Source organism: Halichoerus grypus, chromosome 14 (assembly GCF_964656455.1).
Source record: "Halichoerus grypus chromosome 14, mHalGry1.hap1.1, whole genome shotgun sequence".
Classification (NCBI taxonomy): domain Eukaryota; kingdom Metazoa; phylum Chordata; class Mammalia; order Carnivora; family Phocidae; genus Halichoerus; species Halichoerus grypus.
Window position 1 is genome coordinate 21,246,636 of NC_135725.1, and position 21,391 is coordinate 21,268,026.

At 45.2% G+C, this 21,391-nt stretch overlaps 2 protein-coding genes across 2 annotated transcripts; both read right to left on the minus strand.

Annotated features, from left to right (window-relative positions):
- Positions 1 to 953: 953 nt before the first annotated feature.
- On the minus strand, positions 954 to 4,784 carry LOC118535437 (nuclear pore-associated protein 1). Its single transcript, XM_036091767.2, has one exon. It carries the CDS (start codon positions 4,782 to 4,784, stop codon positions 954 to 956), a length of 3,831 nt encoding a protein of 1,276 aa, XP_035947660.1.
- A 12,566-nt stretch (positions 4,785 to 17,350) lies between these two features.
- On the minus strand, positions 17,351 to 21,181 carry LOC144380136 (nuclear pore-associated protein 1-like). Its single transcript, XM_078062193.1, has one exon. The coding sequence runs from the start codon at positions 21,179 to 21,181 to the stop codon at positions 17,351 to 17,353; it is 3,831 nt and encodes a 1,276-aa protein (XP_077918319.1).
- Positions 21,182 to 21,391: the final 210 nt, after the last annotated feature.

Below are 21,391 nucleotides of genomic sequence, written 5' to 3' on the forward strand. Positions count from 1 at the left end.
GGTCAGAGTGGGGGGGAGAGGAGAGTGAGACACAGAGAGAAGAGGCAAGGGTGAGTCACCTCATCTTTCCCTCCTTTGAACCTTATTTCCTCCTGGATTGTCATCCCTTACACTCAAAATGCAGACTTCAGGAGTCAGCACTAGCAGCCATAATACATGGCTACTTCCACATCCCAGTCACTGAGGTACAGAAAATTTTGCATAGTTAATGCAAAAACAAACCAAAAAAAAACATAGTTGATGGTTCAACCCATCACCACTCACATAGGTTACTTCTTTCTCCACTGTTGAGACAAAAAGACACATGAGCAAAGGCAGATTAATAAGAACAAAATTTTATAGATATAGAAGTATATATACATAATCTGGGAAAGATAAGAGTTCATTGAGGCAAATAGGTAGGGGGAAAGGAAGTATCTGTAGACAGCAGTGGCATCCTGCCAGTTCCAAGACTCGGGAAAACTGGCCCGGAGCTTCGGTCAGCCAAGTTAACATCAAGCCAGGGATGGCACGCACACAGCTGATGATCCATGCGGCTTTCTTCTATTCTCCAACCCTGGAACTTCTCGAATCTGGTGTAGTTCTAAACTGGGCTCATGTGCCCCTCACCTTCCAACACACACACACCCCTGCAGGGTGGTTCCTTCTGACTTGTTGTAGAAAGAGAACAGGTTAAGTTTCGTTTAAAGGGGCCGATCCCCTTTCTGGTACAGCAAAGTCCATTTCCTGTTACATATAATTTGCGAGGAATACGTGTTCCATATTAGTTGAGACTCGTGACAAAAGAAAGGAACTGGTTGGTGGTTCCAATGAAGCCCTAGGCAGGTTATGAAGGTGCCATGCCCAGAGCATAGGGACAGTGGGCCAGGAGCCTCCAAACACATTACTGGTTTCTCCAAAGTCAGAGGAGTACCCTGACTAGGGGCAGGCCCACGTGTCCCGAACGGAGATTTCTAAAATTCCATGGCGCTATCCCCCATTGAACCATCAGTGCTGTGGTTGGGGGCGCTCCATGTGGTCTGTGTGCATGGGGGACCATTAGTGTTTCCAGTCATAGTAGATGTGGTGCTGATCCCCATAGCACCACCTATGTTAGTGCTAGGTAGGCTCCGAGTGTTCTGATGGCAGCTGGTGACAGAGAGGCCTACCATCATAGATGTGGTTACTTCTCCAGCTCTACCACCTCTCTTTGTATCAGATGGGCCACGTTTACGCTTATGTAAAGCAGGAATACCAGGTTTTTTGGTCCTGGGAGTGATGATTTTCCTTTCCTTCACACCACCCGTATGCTGGGCAGGTGGGCCCGAGGTGCTTGGAGAGAGGTGAGAACTAGAAGTGGGTTGACGGATATAGTTGGTGCTGGTACTTGCAACTACAACAGAGGTCGTGTGGCCCGGTGAGCCGCAGGTGTTCCGTAAAGGGGAGACACACATGTCTTTTGACAAACCTGTCTTCACTGTGGTGGTGGTTCTCCCACCTGGAGCAGGTTTTCTTTGTTTGGATGAGCCCTGGGTACACTTATGGGTAGTGGGCATGCTAGATCCTCCAACGGTGGGAATAGCATTGTTCTTTCCAACTATTGCACCACCCATGTTTTGGGGGGATTGGCCCCTGGTGCTCAGATTTAAGGGGGACACATACATGCCTCTTGACAAATGTCTATTCACCGTGGTGGTGGTTCTCCCACCTGGAGCAGGTTTTCTTTGTTTGGATGAGCCCTGGGTATACTTATGGGTAGTGGGCATGCTAGAGCCTCCAACGGTGGGAACAGTGTTGTCTTTTCCCAGTCGCGCACCACCTGTGTTTTTGGCGGGTTGGCCCTTGGTGCTCGGATTTAAGGGGAAAGCAGACACGTCTCTTGACACATTTCTTTTCTCCTTGGTGGTGGCTCTCCCACCTGGAGCAGGTTTTCTTTGTTTGGATGAGCCCTGGGTACGCTTACGGGTAGTGGGCACGCTAGAGCCTCCAACGGTGGGAACAGTGCTGTCTTTTCCCAGTACCGCACCACCCGTGTTTTGGATGGGCTGGCCCCAGGTGCCTGGATTTAAAGTGGAACAGGCCATATTTCCAAATACTGGGACAGTACTTGCCCCTCCTACAGCTGCAGCCATGTTGTATTGAGATGGACCAAAAAGAGGAGCGGAAGTGGTGCTGGGTGCCCCCTTCTGTCCTGCCCCATAGTTGAGTGCTCCAGATGCCTGTGAGTGAGCGGGACCTGGGACGGACACCCCAAATCCAAAGCTCCCACCGTCCATGGGGGCTGCAGTTCCCATAAACACAGGTGGGCCCGGAATAGTAGGTATAAGCAGTGAGCTACTGACCCCAGCACTGGGCATCCCAGTGGCAACTGCAGAGCCAGTAGTGGTAGATACAGCCATAGGGAGAACACCTGTCACGTAACCAAAGGCCGTCTGGTAGTTGACAGTAGAGCCAAATGCAGAGCCTGCAAGACCTGCTTGCATTATGCTACCTTTGGGTAGCTGGGCTACAGGAGCGGTTGGGCCTATAGCTTGTGTTGGGGCTACTGGGTTTCCCAACAGGTAGAAATTGCCAGCCTGCTGCCCATTCTGGTTCCCAAATGTGGGCTGAGAGGTGATTCCTGGGGCAGAGTAGTTAGAAATTGAGGTCTGTGTGATGGCTGACTGTGCAGGTAAATGGGTAGAGTTATGGGCCACGGCAGTGCTGCTACCGGGTGGTGTGTTGTCAGAACCAGGAAGTGCATTGTAGAATGGGAACTGGCTTGTCCTGGACTGAGGGGGAGACTGAAAGATAACGGCCTGTGAAGGAGGTGTGGTATCCATAGCATTAGGGTCAGAGTGAGGGTTGCAGTTTGCAGAGGTGTTGACTACTGCAGTGGTGGTGATTCCAGAACTCATGATGGGTGAGCCAGTGGAAAATACCCACATTGTCTGATGTTGCCCAGCAAGGGTCCCATGTGTGGGCTGAGAGGTGATGATGGGGCTGAAGGGTTGATTAAGAACTGGGGTGGGCCAGGCGGCCACCAATGTTGATGGGCTGGTGGAGACTGGAACCTTTGCAGTCTGTGTCTGATTGCTACTGCAATGGCCCTGGGATAATGAAGGAGAGCTTACCCCGGGGCCTGGGGGAGATCTGAAAATGATAGCATGAAAAGGAGGAGTAGTGTCCATGTCAATGACATCCGAATCTGAAGTACCATCAGACGTCAAATTTGCAGATGACTTGGCTGTGATGGCAGAAGGAACTGCCTTTGAAGTGATAGCCTGAACAAAAACAGGGCTATCTGGGGAAGGGACTGGAAGAGGCGGAGAATCTACACACGCAGGGGTCGGGGATTCTCCTTTGCAGGAAGGCGGCTGTAATGAGGTTGAGGTGTTAGGAGGTGTGGAGTGGTCAGAAATAGGTGTTACAGCGATGACTGGATGCAGAGTGTCTCCATTCTTAAGTGGAATTTTCCCAGTGGGACTGGAACTAAGAGGAGGAGAGTTAGGATCAGTTTCCTGATCAGTATTTTCTGTTGGGGAAGATGGAGGAACAGACGGGATCGGGGGCCTGGCAGATAGGTCAGCCAAGTCAGGAGTAGGAACAGGGACTTGGAAAGTGTGAGTGGCTGGTGGCAGGGAAGATGAAGGGGCAGGTTGAGTGGCCCGGCAGCCTGCCAGGATCTCTGTTCCATCCTCCAGGATCTTATTCCTCTGACCCTCGGTATTCTTCAAGGTGCCCAGGTTTTTGTCAATAACTATGCAAGGAAGCTTAGGAGGTGGGGGCAACTCTCCTCTACCCCACTGCAGTGGTAATGGTGATGGCAGAGGCACAAAAAGCGGCATGGATATTTTCCTTTTGCAGGGCCTACTGGTGGCAGATACTGGTGGAAAAGAGTACTTTGATGAGATGCCTGTAGGCTTATCACCCTCTGTCTCCTTCCCTGGTAAGTGTGGTACGCTCTGGATAGGCTGGTTTTCAGCCACCACTTCCTTTGTTAATCTCTCCTGCAGCAAGGGGCAGCTCGGGGTTGGGTCGGAGAGCCTTACTGCATCTGTATCTGGCTTCCGAAGAGGAACAACATCGTCAGCAGGGCCATGTGAGGAGGTGACTACAGGGCCTTCAGAGGGGGAGCTCACCGGAGATATCTGAGTGTTTTCCCCCAAGCTGTCTCCCGGGGGATGGGGAGACTGGCCCACAGGTGCAGGGCTGCATTGGTGGGAACTGAGCACTCCACGGGTCTCCAGGGGCCTGGATGTCAACGGTATATCCCCACTGCTCTGGGGGGCCCTGTTCCCATCATCCTGTCCTCTGGTCTCTACAAAATCCTCCATCCCTTCTCTGGGCATTTCTTGGACCTTCTCCTCCATCCCCTTTGACCACGAAGGGGGTTGGTGATTGGATGGTACCGGCTTCACAGCCTCGACTACGGGCTCAGGTAGTGAACGCAGGACGGTCGATCTGCGCCCTGGAGGAGGGATCCTCACAGTTCTCGAGGGTCCGAACATCATGGAATTACAAGCAGACAGGACAGGTTTTTTCGGAGGGTCCCTCCAGTTCACTAAGGGGAGGAGGCCCAGAGGGGAACACATGGCCTGAGGCATCGGATACCGCCTCTTTGGCTCCACGTGAAAGCTAGCTGGTAAAGTCCCACGATGCCGCTGGCATGGCCTGTGCCCAGGGCAGGGGGCAAGTGCAGGAACAGCAGGGTGGTCCCGGCCAGGATGGGCGGCTGCAAAGGCAGGAGTGACCAGCGGGCGACAACGGCCTGGCAGGCGACGGCGGCGGGGCAGGGAAAGAAACTTACGAAGCAAGTTTCCCATGTAGAGGTAGCTGTGCGCTGAACGATCGCGAGATTGGAGTGTAAAACCCGGAGAGAGCCTCCGGAGCTTCTTACTCCTCTCGAGGTCAGGCAAGCACTGAGCAATGCAGCTTGGCGCTTGTGACGTGTCCCGGGAACACGTCACAGAGAAGGGCGGCGCATGCCCAGCGCAGGAAGTGAACACGCCAGAGGGCAAAGGGCGAGGCCCCGGAGCCCCGCCCACTAGCCTCCAGCCTTGGGACTTCCTGCTGCCTTTGGGAGTTGGTTAGCACCAACATGGCCACCGCGGGGTGTACTGGGTGGGACTGTGTGGGACTGTGTGGGACTGCGGTGGCCCCCGGGCCCTTCAGCACCTGGGTGTGTGTCGCCAGCGCTTTCCCCGAGCAAGCCAAACAAGCCAAGCATGGGAGCTTCCCAACGCTGCGAGGGGATGGCCCGCTGCCTGAGGGAACTGCCCTGCTTCCCTGCGAGGCCTGGAGCCAGGCCACCAGAGTCACCTGCCAGGTGGCGGCGGTTTCAGAGCCGACTCTGAACCCTGACCCGACTAGAGGCTGCATCCCATGACCTCCCTTTCTGGCAGGCAAGTTCTTTCTTTCTTTTTAGGAATTTGGCAAAACAATAATGTAGACCGCTTCTGGGGTCACAAAGATGGTAATGCCTTAGCCGGAATTCGAACCCAGCCCGAGTGATCCCAGAGCTTTTACTCTGGAGTGTGTGTTACCATTTTTTTTTTTTTTTAATTTTTATTTTTGATAGTTCTTAGGGTACTTAGCACAGTGCTGTACTTATAATGAGCACAGGCGCTGCCCAGTATGAAGTCTTCTTTTGTTCAAATTGATCAGGGACCACACTGGATTCTGATCCCAGAAGACGGAGGTCATGGACCACCAGTTGTCAGCATAGCACTATCCTACAGTCGTAATTCAGCCTTGCAGCCCCGCTTTGGTCTTTGGTCTACTTTGAAGGATCCAAATATGTAAGATTATATGTGAAGATTTTATGTAAATATATAAAGATATAGATAAATTGTGATCTACCTGAAAGGAATGCACCAGTGGATTATTCCATATGGATTAGAAGCTGGTTTCTCTGGCCTTCTAGGAATATGTCTAGTAAGGCATTTCATTCATGTCTAGAAAGCAAATACATCATTCATTGCAAGTTAATAATGGAGCTATGTAATGGGTTAAAGTAAGATCAACACAATTTGGTCATTGTGAGAATGCCAGCCAGGTTCACTCTTCACCTCACACTGTTGGCACCTAAATGGAATTCTAGAAATTCTTATGCCCAAGAGAGGAGACATACTCTTGGGTGTTTGGCAAGGGAGACATATATTATTGTCTAGGAGCCGGAAACTTCAGCATGATAAAGATTTTAAAAATCCTGTCCTATATGTGGCTTTACCTAGTTTGAACCTCGTTTCTTTGGCTTACTTCGTTGTTGTTGTTGTTGTTTTTTAAAGATTCTATTTATTTATTTGTCAGAGAGAGAGCACAAGCAGGGGGAGCAGAAGGCAGAGGGAGAAGCAGCCTCACGCTGAGCAGGGAGCCCGATGTGGGGCTTGATCCCAGGACCCTGGGATTATGACCTGAGCTGAAGGCAGACGCTTAACTGACTGAGCCACCCAGGCGCCCCTTTGGCTTACTTCACTTAAGTGTTTTCTCTCTCATGGGGCTGATGTAGGACATTAGGAATATGACATGCAGAAGTTTCAGAACCAAGAATCATATGATCAGTAAAAAAATATATACACATTATAAAGTTTTATATATATTTATTTTTTATATTTAAAATAGCATTGGACATGATTCATTTGTTACAAAATTAGTTTTAGAGCTCTGTTGATGAGATTCCTTTTACAGTATGTTAGAGCAAATTTGGACTTCCATCCCCAACAAACTTTGAGGTTGGCAGGACGCAAAAGGTCTCACTCAGACCCACATTCTCTTCGAAAAAAAGGAGAAATATTATAAGCCCTTTCTAACCTCTCTAGGAGCAGAAATGATTTACAGCTATGACATTTATCCATAATTCCTTGATATCATTTGAGAAGAGGTCAATAAGGAACAATTTCTTGATTTTGTTTGTTTGAACAAAAATAGCAAGTTTGTACAAATTTTGGGCAAAGATTTCTTATAGAAACTCTGAAAAAGGTGGTCACATCAGACATATTTGAAAACAATAAATTACAGTCATATTATTTCTTTTTTTTTTTCCCAAGAAGGAAGTATTAAACATATGATGAGTATTAGGACTTCAGGACAATAAAAGGAAATTTGGACAAGGATATCCCAGAAAAATCTACCTCTTTATTTTTCTTGTCAAATGGGAATAGGGACAAGGTGCATTTTTGAAATATAGGCCATTCTCTTACTTGTCCTTGTAAGGCAAAATAATTTAGATGGCAAGTGGTTATTCTGAGATAATATGGCTTGGCAGAAGCAAACATGTTGAGACAGAATTTGTCAAGGTAATTTTTTTAAATGATTAATTTAATCATTAATAAAAATATTTTAATAACAACAATTTATAGTTGCCAGGAAGATTACTTCTCATTTGACAATTTATAAAGCGGTAATCTCCAGTTATGGCAAATGAAGCCATGGGTGGGCAGCCTTGGATGGAATTTGTAGTAGTGACAGTGAACTATAGCTAACAACCTGTGGTTGACCACTCATTCCCTGTTGCCTTGTCTTGCTTGCCAGCAGTCTGTTGTAATTCATACAGAGTAATATGGAGGGCAGACCGAATGATCCATGGAGCTCATTAAATGAACTTTTATTCCCTAAAATAACTTTTGTCTCCTTGTTTTCAGCTCCTCTTCTCTCTTCTCTTTACTATAACCAAGACTCAGCAGAAGTAAACTGGCTTTGTGCAGCCCCTTCTCAGGGTGGTCTTTTCTTGATCATTCTATTCATCACTCCTACTTTTCACTTTTTGCCTTCTAGAAATGTATCAAAATCTTTCTGTGGCTGATGACTTCCACAATCTCTTGGCTTTGATTGGTATTAATTTTGGTATTTCTATACTTTGATTAAATATGATTTCAGAAGGAACAGAAAGTAAGTATGTTTTTCTGGTCTACCATCTAGAACTGAAAATACCTGTTGATTTTAGCATCCAGTATTCCCATAGGAAAAAAAAAAAAACCGAACCTCAGCATTCACAGATGTAACATTCAAGATTTCAACTTTTATTGAGAAATCACTAAGGATTTAAGATGTAGTAATTTCTAATGGGAAAATAATATCTATCTCATGGAGTTGATTTGAGGATTAAATGAGATAATGACATGAAAATGTAAAGGTTAAAGTTTTATAAAAATTTTTTATTTTTTATTTTTTGCTATTTCACTTTGAAAGTTGTTTATGACATTGCTTATGTGAGAAAATGCCTTCTGGTTTACTGTTTTGAAAAACAGACTATTTTTCAATAGATCAATGGAAATGACATTATTTTTGAAGGTTAGGGGTAAAAACACAAATGTTCCTTGACACCTGTATAACTTTATAATATTTTCAGCAAGTAATTTACTCATGTATTCCTCCTTCCAGTTTTGTCAGGGACCTACTACCAGCCAGCTTTGTATCAGGTACTGGAAAACATTTTTCAAGTTTTAAATATTTTAGGCTTTGTGGGCCATGTACAGTTTCTGTAGCCTCTTACTCTCCTTCTTCAGCAACCTTTCAAAATGTAAGAACCATTATTATCTCATAGATCATACAAAAACAGGCTAAGACCCCGATTTGACCTGTGAGCCATTATTCACTAATCCCTGCTCTACATCTTCACGGAGTAGAAGGTACATCTCTTTGAGTAATTCACTTCTTTTTTTTTTTTTTTTTTAATATTTTATTTATTTGAGAGAGTGAGAAAGAGCACAAGCAGGGGAAGGGCAGAGGGAGAGGGAGAAGCAGACTCCCCGCTGAGCAGGGCAGGGCTCCATCCCAGGACCCTGGAATCAAGACCTGAGCCAAAGGCAGATGCTTAACCAACTGAGCCACCCAGATGCTCCAATAATTCACTTCTTTAAACCAATCTTTGGTCTTCCTGATCTTGTCTTTACTCGCCTTCAGCCTCTAATATGGCATCCAGAGAGCTTCTGTTAAAACATAGTTCAGATCATATCACTTAAATCTCTTTAGCTGCTCACTCAAGACAAAAACGAAATCCTCAAAATTCCTCTACAGCCTTAGCAATCTAGGCCTCCAACTTCCTTTCTGAGTTCTTCCTTCTCCTCTCCACTTTGCTCACTCTGTCCTCCACACCCTGACATTCTTTCTGTTCCTTGACTATTCCAAGTACACCCTTGCCTCTGCTTTCCATCTGACTGTTGCCTCTGCTTGTAACATTCAGTCTCCAAATATGTACATTGCTGTCTCCCACATTCACTTTATGTTCTTTCTTAAATTTCATCATCCCCAGTGGCAACTGGGTGGCTCAGTTGGTTAGGCATCTGACTTTTGGTTTCAACTCAGGTCATGATCTCAGGGTCGTGAGATCCAGCTCCTCATCAAGCTCCTGCTCAGTGGTCTACTTGCCCCTCTCCCTCCCCCACTCTTGCATGCACTCTCTCTCAAATAAATAAAATGATTAAAAAAAAAAAAAGAACCCAAAAAGCTTTAAAACATTTTTTATCTTCCCCATAAAGCCTTCGTTTATCACTTAATTGCAAATTGCAACCTCTTCCCATCAACTAACAATGTTCATCTCCCTTCCCTGCTTTCTAGTTCCCTTTAGCACTTACCTGACATGCTAGTTATTTTATCCATTTATTTAATTCTTATTTATATGTTTGTACTTAAGTTTATATATTTGCTTCTTTATTTTTACCTCCCCCCCCACTAGAGAGAGGGGATATTCATCTGTGTTGTTCACTACTATATTCCCTAACCATATCTATAAAACATACTGAAGAACAGTGCCTGAAATCTGGTAAAGGATCAATAAATTTTCTTGACTGAATGAATAATTGTGTGCATAAATTAATGAACAAATCTCCAGGGTTTCTGAATTGAGGATTGATGCTAAGAGGAAGGTTGGGACAAGGTACTGCAAGAAGCAGTATTTGTAGTTCTCTGACAACTAACCTAATACATAGGTTTTTGTTAATTTAAGTAAGTTTAATGGAAGCACTGGGAACTAGTTTGGCGACACACATCATCTAGATTTTTATAGTGCATTGGTAGAGTTATTTTTCAAGTGTGTACAAATAACAGTGAAAATACATGCGTTCATATTTACCTCTATTACTTTAATACTTTACAAGAGACCCTCAAAGTAGGGATAGCAAGTATTAATATCCTTCCTTTATGATGCTTCCTTTATGATGAACTTACTTTGCTCAAGGTTACATAATAATTTAGTTGTAAATGTCAAACTAGACTCAGAGTTTTTGAGTGGATCCTCCCTAGAAACCCATGACATTAATAAGACCCACAAAAATTCATTCAGCATCCAGTGATGCCCACACTACAGACTTATTTATGGGCCATCCATTTTAATGAAGAAGTGAGTTAGCTTATACAAGCAAAAGTATATTGTTTTGTCCTCCGTTAATATTAGTAATGGAAAAAGTAGGCTCTAACACGTTTAGGATGGGTTGAGACCATCATATCTGTATTATAGGCATGTGGATGTTTAGCCAGGGTGTCTTCCTCTGCCGCTCAGAATTCCCATAGTATATAGTGACATGTATTGAAACAGATAAGGGGCTTTGGGGTAATTGGAAGTCCTTCAGCATGATTTTTCCAGAAGCCTTACCTATAAAATGAAAATAGTTGGTTTGGACACTTGTAGCTATGAAGAATTTGTTTGGACCTTAATTTTCATGGTAAATGAAATGAGCTTATTTTCTATCTGCCGCCTCCCATATATCTTTCTCCAGCCTCTTGCTTGGAAAAACTTAGAAATTCAAAATCAAGATAAAAAATAAATGACAACATAAATGATACCTGGGATATTTTGTTAGCTTATATGAGCATGCAGAATTAAATATGATCTAGGTCAAATGTTTATTTTAGTTTAATGTTGTATATTGGGGTGGAACCTCCAAGATACCAGGAAATGGGAATTCACCTAACCTGTTTGGAACTACAGCCCATACATACCTTCAGTTACCAATTCTGCTCTGTCTATAGAAAGATCTTCAGGTACCACTGTTTTCTATGTACCTAGTATATATCTCATTTAGTTTTAAGAATTTTCCAGATACTTCTTAATGTGCAGTGCTCCAATTCCAGTCTTGCCAAGTCCTGCACCAGCTACGTAGAATGGAGGACTTTTCTTTCTCTGTATTATTCAGAACCCAATAAAAGAATAATGGAGTGGGATGGCCGATAACATGGTTCTCGTTCCAGATGTGCCATAAAATAATTGTGTCCCTTTGGGAAACTCGTAGTTATTTTGGGCCCCTTTCCTTTTCTTTATTTTGAAAGAGTTGTGCTAGATGATTCAAGATGGCATGTGCATTCTTTGAGTAATATTTTAGATGCTACCAGTATTCTAAACAAATGAAGACAACTACACATGAAGCTGTGCAACACGTTTTTAGAGCTGCCTCAGTTTTACAAATGATAAGATGACAGAACACAGCAGAAGTAGATGATTTAACCAGAGGCTCCAAAGTAGATGGAACTAAACCACCAGTCTCTTTTTTTTCTGAAGCTCATTTAGCCAAAATATAGGCTTCTGAATATTAAGCTGTGAAGCATATTATCAGTATGTTTAAGAGAGGCTATTCTTTTTTTTTTTTTTTTTTAAAGATTTTATTTATTTATTTGACAGAGACAGAGACAGTGAGAGCAGGAACACAAGCATGGGGAGTGGGAGAGGGAGAAGCAGGCTTCCCGCTGAGCAGGGAGCTCGATGCGGGGCTCGATCCCAGGACCCTGGGATCATGACCTGAGCCGAAGGCAGCCGCTTAACGACTGAGCCACCCAGGCGCCCCAAGAGAGGCTATTCTTATGGGATTTCCAATTAATGGCAGGAAGTTTTGAAATTCTCACACGGTCATCTGATCCTGTAAGATTTACAGTTCTGTTTTCATGTCAAACAAGTCCTATCAGTGCCACATAATCATCTAAATTTCTGGTTGCTTCTCTGAACTAAAATACTGAACCTCTTGAGGTTTTCTTCTTGCTGTCTGAAATTTATGCCAGATAAGCCTTTTTTAGAGAGTACATTCAGGTTTCTATATTTCATGTTAAGAAAGACATTCAGTGAGTCAGTGTGGGGGTTAAGCTCACCTTCTCAGAGTGATATTGAGCTCCTGATAAAATATAATCATTATTAGACAAATTTCCTCAAAATAGAAAAGTAGTTATCTCAGATTTCTAATACCAAATAAGTATTTTTACGTTTTACTATAATACATGTATTTATTGTACCTACTAGGTATGATATATACATATAATGGAATATTATTCAGCCTTAAAAAGTAATGACATTCTGATACATGCTACAACATGGATGAACCTTGAAAACATTATGCTAAGTGAAGTAAGCCAGTTACAAAAGGGCAAGTATATGATTCCACCTAGCTGAGATATTTAGAATAGGCAAATTCATAGAAACAGAAAGTAGAATAGTGGTTTCTAGGAGTTGGGCTGAGGGGGTATTGGGGGGTTGTTGTTTTTATGGGTATAGAGTTTCACTTTGGGATGATAAAGTTCTGGAGATGGATGGTGGTGATGGTTATACAACATTGTGAATGCACTTAATGCCACTGAATTGTATATTTAAAATTTTATGTGTATTTTGCCACCATAAAAGAAAGACTAAATGTGTGATTGAAGCACAGTTTTTATATACAACACAAAAAGTGTGATCCATGAAAGAAGAAAAATTGATAATGTGGACCATTAAATTTTAAAATGTCCATTCTGTGAAAGACAGTGTTCAAAGAATGGAAAGGCAAGCCCCTGGCTAGGAGAATATATTTTCAAAACATGTATCTAAAGAAAGATATGCATGCAGAATATTCAAAGAAGTAGTAAAAAAAACAAAAACAAAACTTCACAATAAGAACATAAACTCCTCAAATTAATTAAAATGAATAAGGCAACATGAGTAGACACCTTAATGGATAGTATATATAAATGAGAAATAAGTATATATAAATTGCTCAACATTGGTGAATTATTGGAAAATGATATGCATTGTGCATTAGAGAAAAATAAAACACCAATGGGATACTCCACTCATCTAGTGAAATGGCTTGAAAACCAAAAACTGACAATACCACTTGCTGGTAAGGATGTGGGACAACAGGGAATCCTATTCATTGCTGACTAGGAATTCAAAGGGTACAACCTCTTGAGAAGACATCTTGCCAGAAAAAAAAAAATTAAAAATAAAAACAATAAAGTAAAATTTTACATTATGTATATTTTACCGTAATAAAATAAAGGTTAAATGTGTGATTGAAACTAAAGCAAAAAACTTCAAGAAAAGAAGACATGGAAGGATGACAAAGACAAAGATAATAAACCATTTCTTAATGACCGAACAACTGTTAACACTAAGATGTCAGAACCAACAAATTGTGAATAATAACTGAAAGCCAGATCCTCAGATAATTTAATCCTTGAGAAAGGACCATGGAAATAGAAGGATAAGATAACTCAGAGCCATCACCAAATTAATTCCAATAGACTTGATCACTGAAACAGCATTACTATCTTGTAACTTTTTTTTTTAAACATTTTATTTATTTATTTGACAGAGAGCAGGAGAGCACAAGCAGTGGGAGAGGCAGAGAGAGAGGGAGAAGCAGGGCCCCCGCAGAGCAGGGAGCCCGATGTGGGGCTCGATCCCAGGGCCCTGGGATCATGACCTGAGTCGAAGGCAGACGCTTAACTGACTGAGCCACCCAGGCACCTCTCTTGTAACTTTTAAAAACTCTTTGTACATTGTTATATGGATAAGAACATTTTAAGCAAAATGTTGAGATTACCATTGTTCGTACCTTCCTATTGATTTCTCATCGCCAAATTTGAATTCATCATCAAACACACTGGGTTCTGCTTCTTGAATATCTTTTAATTTGTTCTCTGGTTTTTATGGCAGGTCCTTAATATTTCTTGCAGGAGTTACTAATTCTGTTTTCTTCTCCCTTGAATGAGTCCTCAAAGTTTCCATTAAAGTAGTCTTGCAAAAATGCAGATGTGATCTATCAGTTGAGTCATTGTTCAGTGGCTTTCTGTTTACAGAGATTCATGATGCCCAATTTATGTAATCGTTATTCCTGCTACTCCACACTTCACTTTCCTGGATTATGTGAATAGTTCAGTATATTGGATTATGCTTTTCCATCCTCCAAGAAGTCCTTTCTCCCTGTTGTGCACCTGGAAAAACCCACTGCATTTTTCAAAACTCAATTTACACGGTATTTTTATTGTGAAGTCCTTTTAGTGTTGTGATCACACTCTCCTTGCTACCATTGCACTTTTGCATGCCTGGTTATTGCATTGGCTACACTGTATTTTAATTGTATTTTTTACATATCTCTGTCTTCTCCTAGGCAACATTGCTTGAGAACAGGGACTGACTTTTTTCATCTGTTGATATTGCCTTAGCATGTTACTTGGTGTACGGTGGCTAGCCATAAAAATCAGATTTCAGTAAATGAAAAGTAGTTATATACATATTACTTATTATCATTTTACAGATATAACAGAAAAAAATGTGAATGTTGCTGCTTGAAAGTTCACCTTTAGTAAATGGTGGTGGTACTTGACTCCACTTAACAATGATTTTTTCCACTATTTTATGCATTCCTACCTTATGTCTCTTGTTTATTTTTATGTATGTCTTTATGACTAATCCAGGAAAAACAGTCAAGAGGCATGAATTTTTAAAAGTTGTCCCTGGTAACATCACCAAGCACGGCTGAGAGAGGGTGCAGGACTATTAGAAGCAAACTGGATTTCAACCTGCTTCTGAGAGGCTGTTCTGACTACAAAGGGCAGGCGATTCTTTGCAGCCGGGGAGGAGGAGCTTTGATCCTTTGGAACTGCAATAAACAACTTAGAGTAAATGAATCAGGCAGCAGGGTGCCTGGAGGGGTCCAGCAGCCCCTGTGTGCTGGTGTTCTTTGTTTTTACAGGGCTAATCTCATAAATGTTGCACTAGGCTCAGTGCTGTGCATTTTTAAGCTCAGTTATCATATTTTTCCACGTGTTTACTTCATAAAAGTAGGCACTTAAATGCTCCTGTTAAAATGGGATCTCCTATGTGAATTGCTTGGTGAAGGCAACTAAGGCATTATTGCCTAAGGAACTCATTAAACATGCATATATATGTATATACCGTGTCTCCATCCGTCTCTCTGGGTATCTATCTATCTATCTATCTATCTATCTATCTATCTATCTACCTACCTACCTACCTACCTACCTATCATCTGTGCATCTATCCTTATTTATAGAAGAATAACAACATGGCTCGTAAATTACTTCCTTACCTTATTTTAACCTTCCAAAAATCTTGCAAGGTAAATTGGCCACGGAAAAAAGCCCTGAGTTCACTGAGACACTTGAAGGTTGGATCTACCGTTTGTCACTGCACAACCAATAAATGGTGCCGAGAATTCAACCCACATCTTCTCTGTCCTCCTCTCTTCCCTCCCTCTGCTGACTCTATGCCAGCCACATTAGTTTATAACTGCTCCTTGAGGGTATCAGGTACCCTTCCTCTGGGTCTTTGCAGTGATCATTCTCATTATCTGGAATGCTTTCCCCTCATATATTTGATTCATTCACCTCCCTCTAGCCTGTTCAAATTCCACTTTGAGTGAGACTTATCCTGTCCACTGTTAGAATTGAAAGCTGTGCCGCTCTCTGCCTACAATCTTGATGCTCTGTGTGCTACTTTATTCTCCACAGCATTTGTAACTGGCTACCCTACCAGCTAATTTACGTGTCTGTATTTTTCTTCCCTCCAGCTAGAATGAAGGCTCCAGAGAGTCAGGAATTTTGCCTTTATTAAGTTTCTTGGAGATCCAGAAAAGCTTAGGGTCAGCCAGAACTGGGCATGATTGTAACGTATGTGAGTTGATGCTTTAGTGATTTAGATCCGAGCCGGGTTGATTATTGAAGAGGATCTTTTCTACTGCGTTTAAGCAGCACTGATAAATTCTCAGTAAACTGAAATTTACAACAATTACAGAGCAGGCAAGCGCTCTTTCTCCCTTTGTTCCTCCAGGCTCAAATCTATCCTCTCTGGGTGAAGTGGGAACATACAAGAATGACTGGCCTAAGTCTAAATTAAATAAGAAGGCACACAAGAGGGGCGCCTGGGTGGCTCAGTCGTTTACCATCTGCCTTCGGCTCAGGTCGTGATCCCAGGATCCTGGGGTCGAGCCCCGCATCGGGCTCCCTGCTCAGCGGGAAGCCTGCTTCTCCCTCTCCCACTCCCCCTGCTTCTGTTCCCTCTCTCGCTATGTCTCTCTCTGTCAAATAAATAAATATAATCTTTAAAAAAAAAAAAAGACTCCTTTCTAAAAAAAAAAAAAAAGAAGGCACACAAGAAAACATTTAAACATTTTTAAAACTAAAATCATAGAGAGTGACTTCCTTTGACACATCAGGGGTTATCCCACTGCTAGGGAGGTCAGAGTGGGGGGGAGAGGAGAGTGAGACACAGAGAGAAGAGGCAAGGGTGAGTCACCTCATCTTTCCCTCCTTTGAACCTTATTTCCTCCTGGATTGTCATCCCTTACACTCAAAATGCAGACTTCAGGAGTCAGCACTAGCAGCCATAATACATGGCTACTTCCACATCCCAGTCACTGAGGTACAGAAAATTTTGCATAGTTAATGCAAAAACAAACCAAAAAAAAACATAGTTGATGGTTCAACCCATCACCACTCACATAGGTTACTTCTTTCTCCACTGTTGAGACAAAAAGACACATGAGCAAAGGCAGATTAATAAGAACAAAATTTTATAGATATAGAAGTATATATACATAATCTGGGAAAGATAAGAGTTCATTGAGGCAAATAGGTAGGGGGAAAGGAAGTATCTGTAGACAGCAGTGGCATCCTGCCAGTTCCAAGACTCGGGAAAACTGGCCCGGAGCTTCGGTCAGCCAAGTTAACATCAAGCCAGGGATGGCACGCACACAGCTGATGATCCATGCGGCTTTCTTCTATTCTCCAACCCTGGAACTTCTCGAATCTGGTGTAGTTCTAAACTGGGCTCATGTGCCCCTCACCTTCCAACACACACACACCCCTGCAGGGTGGTTCCTTCTGACTTGTTGTAGAAAGAGAACAGGTTAAGTTTCGTTTAAAGGGGCCGATCCCCTTTCTGGTACAGCAAAGTCCATTTCCTGTTACATATAATTTGCGAGGAATACGTGTTCCATATTAGTTGAGACTCGTGACAAAAGAAAGGAACTGGTTGGTGGTTCCAATGAAGCCCTAGGCAGGTTATGAAGGTGCCATGCCCAGAGCATAGGGACAGTGGGCCAGGAGCCTCCAAACACATTACTGGTTTCTCCAAAGTCAGAGGAGTACCCTGACTAGGGGCAGGCCCACGTGTCCCGAACGGAGATTTCTAAAATTCCATGGCGCTATCCCCCATTGAACCATCAGTGCTGTGGTTGGGGGCGCTCCATGTGGTCTGTGTGCATGGGGGACCATTAGTGTTTCCAGTCATAGTAGATGTGGTGCTGATCCCCATAGCACCACCTATGTTAGTGCTAGGTAGGCTCCGAGTGTTCTGATGGCAGCTGGTGACAGAGAGGCCTACCATCATAGATGTGGTTACTTCTCCAGCTCTACCACCTCTCTTTGTATCAGATGGGCCACGTTTACGCTTATGTAAAGCAGGAATACCAGGTTTTTTGGTCCTGGGAGTGATGATTTTCCTTTCCTTCACACCACCCGTATGCTGGGCAGGTGGGCCCGAGGTGCTTGGAGAGAGGTGAGAACTAGAAGTGGGTTGACGGATATAGTTGGTGCTGGTACTTGCAACTACAACAGAGGTCGTGTGGCCCGGTGAGCCGCAGGTGTTCCGTAAAGGGGAGACACACATGTCTTTTGACAAACCTGTCTTCACTGTGGTGGTGGTTCTCCCACCTGGAGCAGGTTTTCTTTGTTTGGATGAGCCCTGGGTACACTTATGGGTAGTGGGCATGCTAGATCCTCCAACGGTGGGAATAGCATTGTTCTTTCCAACTATTGCACCACCCATGTTTTGGGGGGATTGGCCCCTGGTGCTCAGATTTAAGGGGGACACATACATGCCTCTTGACAAATGTCTATTCACCGTGGTGGTGGTTCTCCCACCTGGAGCAGGTTTTCTTTGTTTGGATGAGCCCTGGGTATACTTATGGGTAGTGGGCATGCTAGAGCCTCCAACGGTGGGAACAGTGTTGTCTTTTCCCAGTCGCGCACCACCTGTGTTTTTGGCGGGTTGGCCCTTGGTGCTCGGATTTAAGGGGAAAGCAGACACGTCTCTTGACACATTTCTTTTCTCCTTGGTGGTGGCTCTCCCACCTGGAGCAGGTTTTCTTTGTTTGGATGAGCCCTGGGTACGCTTACGGGTAGTGGGCACGCTAGAGCCTCCAACGGTGGGAACAGTGCTGTCTTTTCCCAGTACCGCACCACCCGTGTTTTGGATGGGCTGGCCCCAGGTGCCTGGATTTAAAGTGGAACAGGCCATATTTCCAAATACTGGGACAGTACTTGCCCCTCCTACAGCTGCAGCCATGTTGTATTGAGATGGACCAAAAAGAGGAGCGGAAGTGGTGCTGGGTGCCCCCTTCTGTCCTGCCCCATAGTTGAGTGCTCCAGATGCCTGTGAGTGAGCGGGACCTGGGACGGACACCCCAAATCCAAAGCTCCCACCGTCCATGGGGGCTGCAGTTCCCATAAACACAGGTGGGCCCGGAATAGTAGGTATAAGCAGTGAGCTACTGACCCCAGCACTGGGCATCCCAGTGGCAACTGCAGAGCCAGTAGTGGTAGATACAGCCATAGGGAGAACACCTGTCACGTAACCAAAGGCCGTCTGGTAGTTGACAGTAGAGCCAAATGCAGAGCCTGCAAGACCTGCTTGCATTATGCTACCTTTGGGTAGCTGGGCTACAGGAGCGGTTGGGCCTATAGCTTGTGTTGGGGCTACTGGGTTTCCCAACAGGTAGAAATTGCCAGCCTGCTGCCCATTCTGGTTCCCAAATGTGGGCTGAGAGGTGATTCCTGGGGCAGAGTAGTTAGAAATTGAGGTCTGTGTGATGGCTGACTGTGCAGGTAAATGGGTAGAGTTATGGGCCACGGCAGTGCTGCTACCGGGTGGTGTGTTGTCAGAACCAGGAAGTGCATTGTAGAATGGGAACTGGCTTGTCCTGGACTGAGGGGGAGACTGAAAGATAACGGCCTGTGAAGGAGGTGTGGTATCCATAGCATTAGGGTCAGAGTGAGGGTTGCAGTTTGCAGAGGTGTTGACTACTGCAGTGGTGGTGATTCCAGAACTCATGATGGGTGAGCCAGTGGAAAATACCCACATTGTCTGATGTTGCCCAGCAAGGGTCCCATGTGTGGGCTGAGAGGTGATGATGGGGCTGAAGGGTTGATTAAGAACTGGGGTGGGCCAGGCGGCCACCAATGTTGATGGGCTGGTGGAGACTGGAACCTTTGCAGTCTGTGTCTGATTGCTACTGCAATGGCCCTGGGATAATGAAGGAGAGCTTACCCCGGGGCCTGGGGGAGATCTGAAAATGATAGCATGAAAAGGAGGAGTAGTGTCCATGTCAATGACATCCGAATCTGAAGTACCATCAGACGTCAAATTTGCAGATGACTTGGCTGTGATGGCAGAAGGAACTGCCTTTGAAGTGATAGCCTGAACAAAAACAGGGCTATCTGGGGAAGGGACTGGAAGAGGCGGAGAATCTACACACGCAGGGGTCGGGGATTCTCCTTTGCAGGAAGGCGGCTGTAATGAGGTTGAGGTGTTAGGAGGTGTGGAGTGGTCAGAAATAGGTGTTACAGCGATGACTGGATGCAGAGTGTCTCCATTCTTAAGTGGAATTTTCCCAGTGGGACTGGAACTAAGAGGAGGAGAGTTAGGATCAGTTTCCTGATCAGTATTTTCTGTTGGGGAAGATGGAGGAACAGACGGGATCGGGGGCCTGGCAGATAGGTCAGCCAAGTCAGGAGTAGGAACAGGGACTTGGAAAGTGTGAGTGGCTGGTGGCAGGGAAGATGAAGGGGCAGGTTGAGTGGCCCGGCAGCCTGCCAGGATCTCTGTTCCATCCTCCAGGATCTTATTCCTCTGACCCTCGGTATTCTTCAAGGTGCCCAGGTTTTTGTCAATAACTATGCAAGGAAGCTTAGGAGGTGGGGGCAACTCTCCTCTACCCCACTGCAGTGGTAATGGTGATGGCAGAGGCACAAAAAGCGGCATGGATATTTTCCTTTTGCAGGGCCTACTGGTGGCAGATACTGGTGGAAAAGAGTACTTTGATGAGATGCCTGTAGGCTTATCACCCTCTGTCTCCTTCCCTGGTAAGTGTGGTACGCTCTGGATAGGCTGGTTTTCAGCCACCACTTCCTTTGTTAATCTCTCCTGCAGCAAGGGGCAGCTCGGGGTTGGGTCGGAGAGCCTTACTGCATCTGTATCTGGCTTCCGAAGAGGAACAACATCGTCAGCAGGGCCATGTGAGGAGGTGACTACAGGGCCTTCAGAGGGGGAGCTCACCGGAGATATCTGAGTGTTTTCCCCCAAGCTGTCTCCCGGGGGATGGGGAGACTGGCCCACAGGTGCAGGGCTGCATTGGTGGGAACTGAGCACTCCACGGGTCTCCAGGGGCCTGGATGTCAACGGTATATCCCCACTGCTCTGGGGGGCCCTGTTCCCATCATCCTGTCCTCTGGTCTCTACAAAATCCTCCATCCCTTCTCTGGGCATTTCTTGGACCTTCTCCTCCATCCCCTTTGACCACGAAGGGGGTTGGTGATTGGATGGTACCGGCTTCACAGCCTCGACTACGGGCTCAGGTAGTGAACGCAGGACGGTCGATCTGCGCCCTGGAGGAGGGATCCTCACAGTTCTCGAGGGTCCGAACATCATGGAATTACAAGCAGACAGGACAGGTTTTTTCGGAGGGTCCCTCCAGTTCACTAAGGGGAGGAGGCCCAGAGGGGAACACATGGCCTGAGGCATCGGATACCGCCTCTTTGGCTCCACGTGAAAGCTAGCTGGTAAAGTCCCACGATGCCGCTGGCATGGCCTGTGCCCAGGGCAGGGGGCAAGTGCAGGAACAGCAGGGTGGTCCCGGCCAGGATGGGCGGCTGCAAAGGCAGGAGTGACCAGCGGGCGACAACGGCCTGGCAGGCGACGGCGGCGGGGCAGGGAAAGAAACTTACGAAGCAAGTTTCCCATGTAGAGGTAGCTGTGCGCTGAACGATCGCGAGATTGGAGTGTAAAACCCGGAGAGAGCCTCCGGAGCTTCTTACTCCTCTCGAGGTCAGGCAAGCACTGAGCAATGCAGCTTGGCGCTTGTGACGTGTCCCGGGAACACGTCACAGAGAAGGGCGGCGCATGCCCAGCGCAGGAAGTGAACACGCCAGAGGGCAAAGGGCGAGGCCCCGG

Excerpts from the sequence above, each read along its gene's own strand:
- LOC118535437 (XM_036091767.2), bottom strand. The coding sequence starts at position 4,784 with ATGGGAAACTTGCTTCGTAAGTTTCTTTCCCTGCCCCGCCGCCGTCGC.
- LOC144380136 (XM_078062193.1), bottom strand. The coding sequence starts at position 21,181 with ATGGGAAACTTGCTTCGTAAGTTTCTTTCCCTGCCCCGCCGCCGTCGC.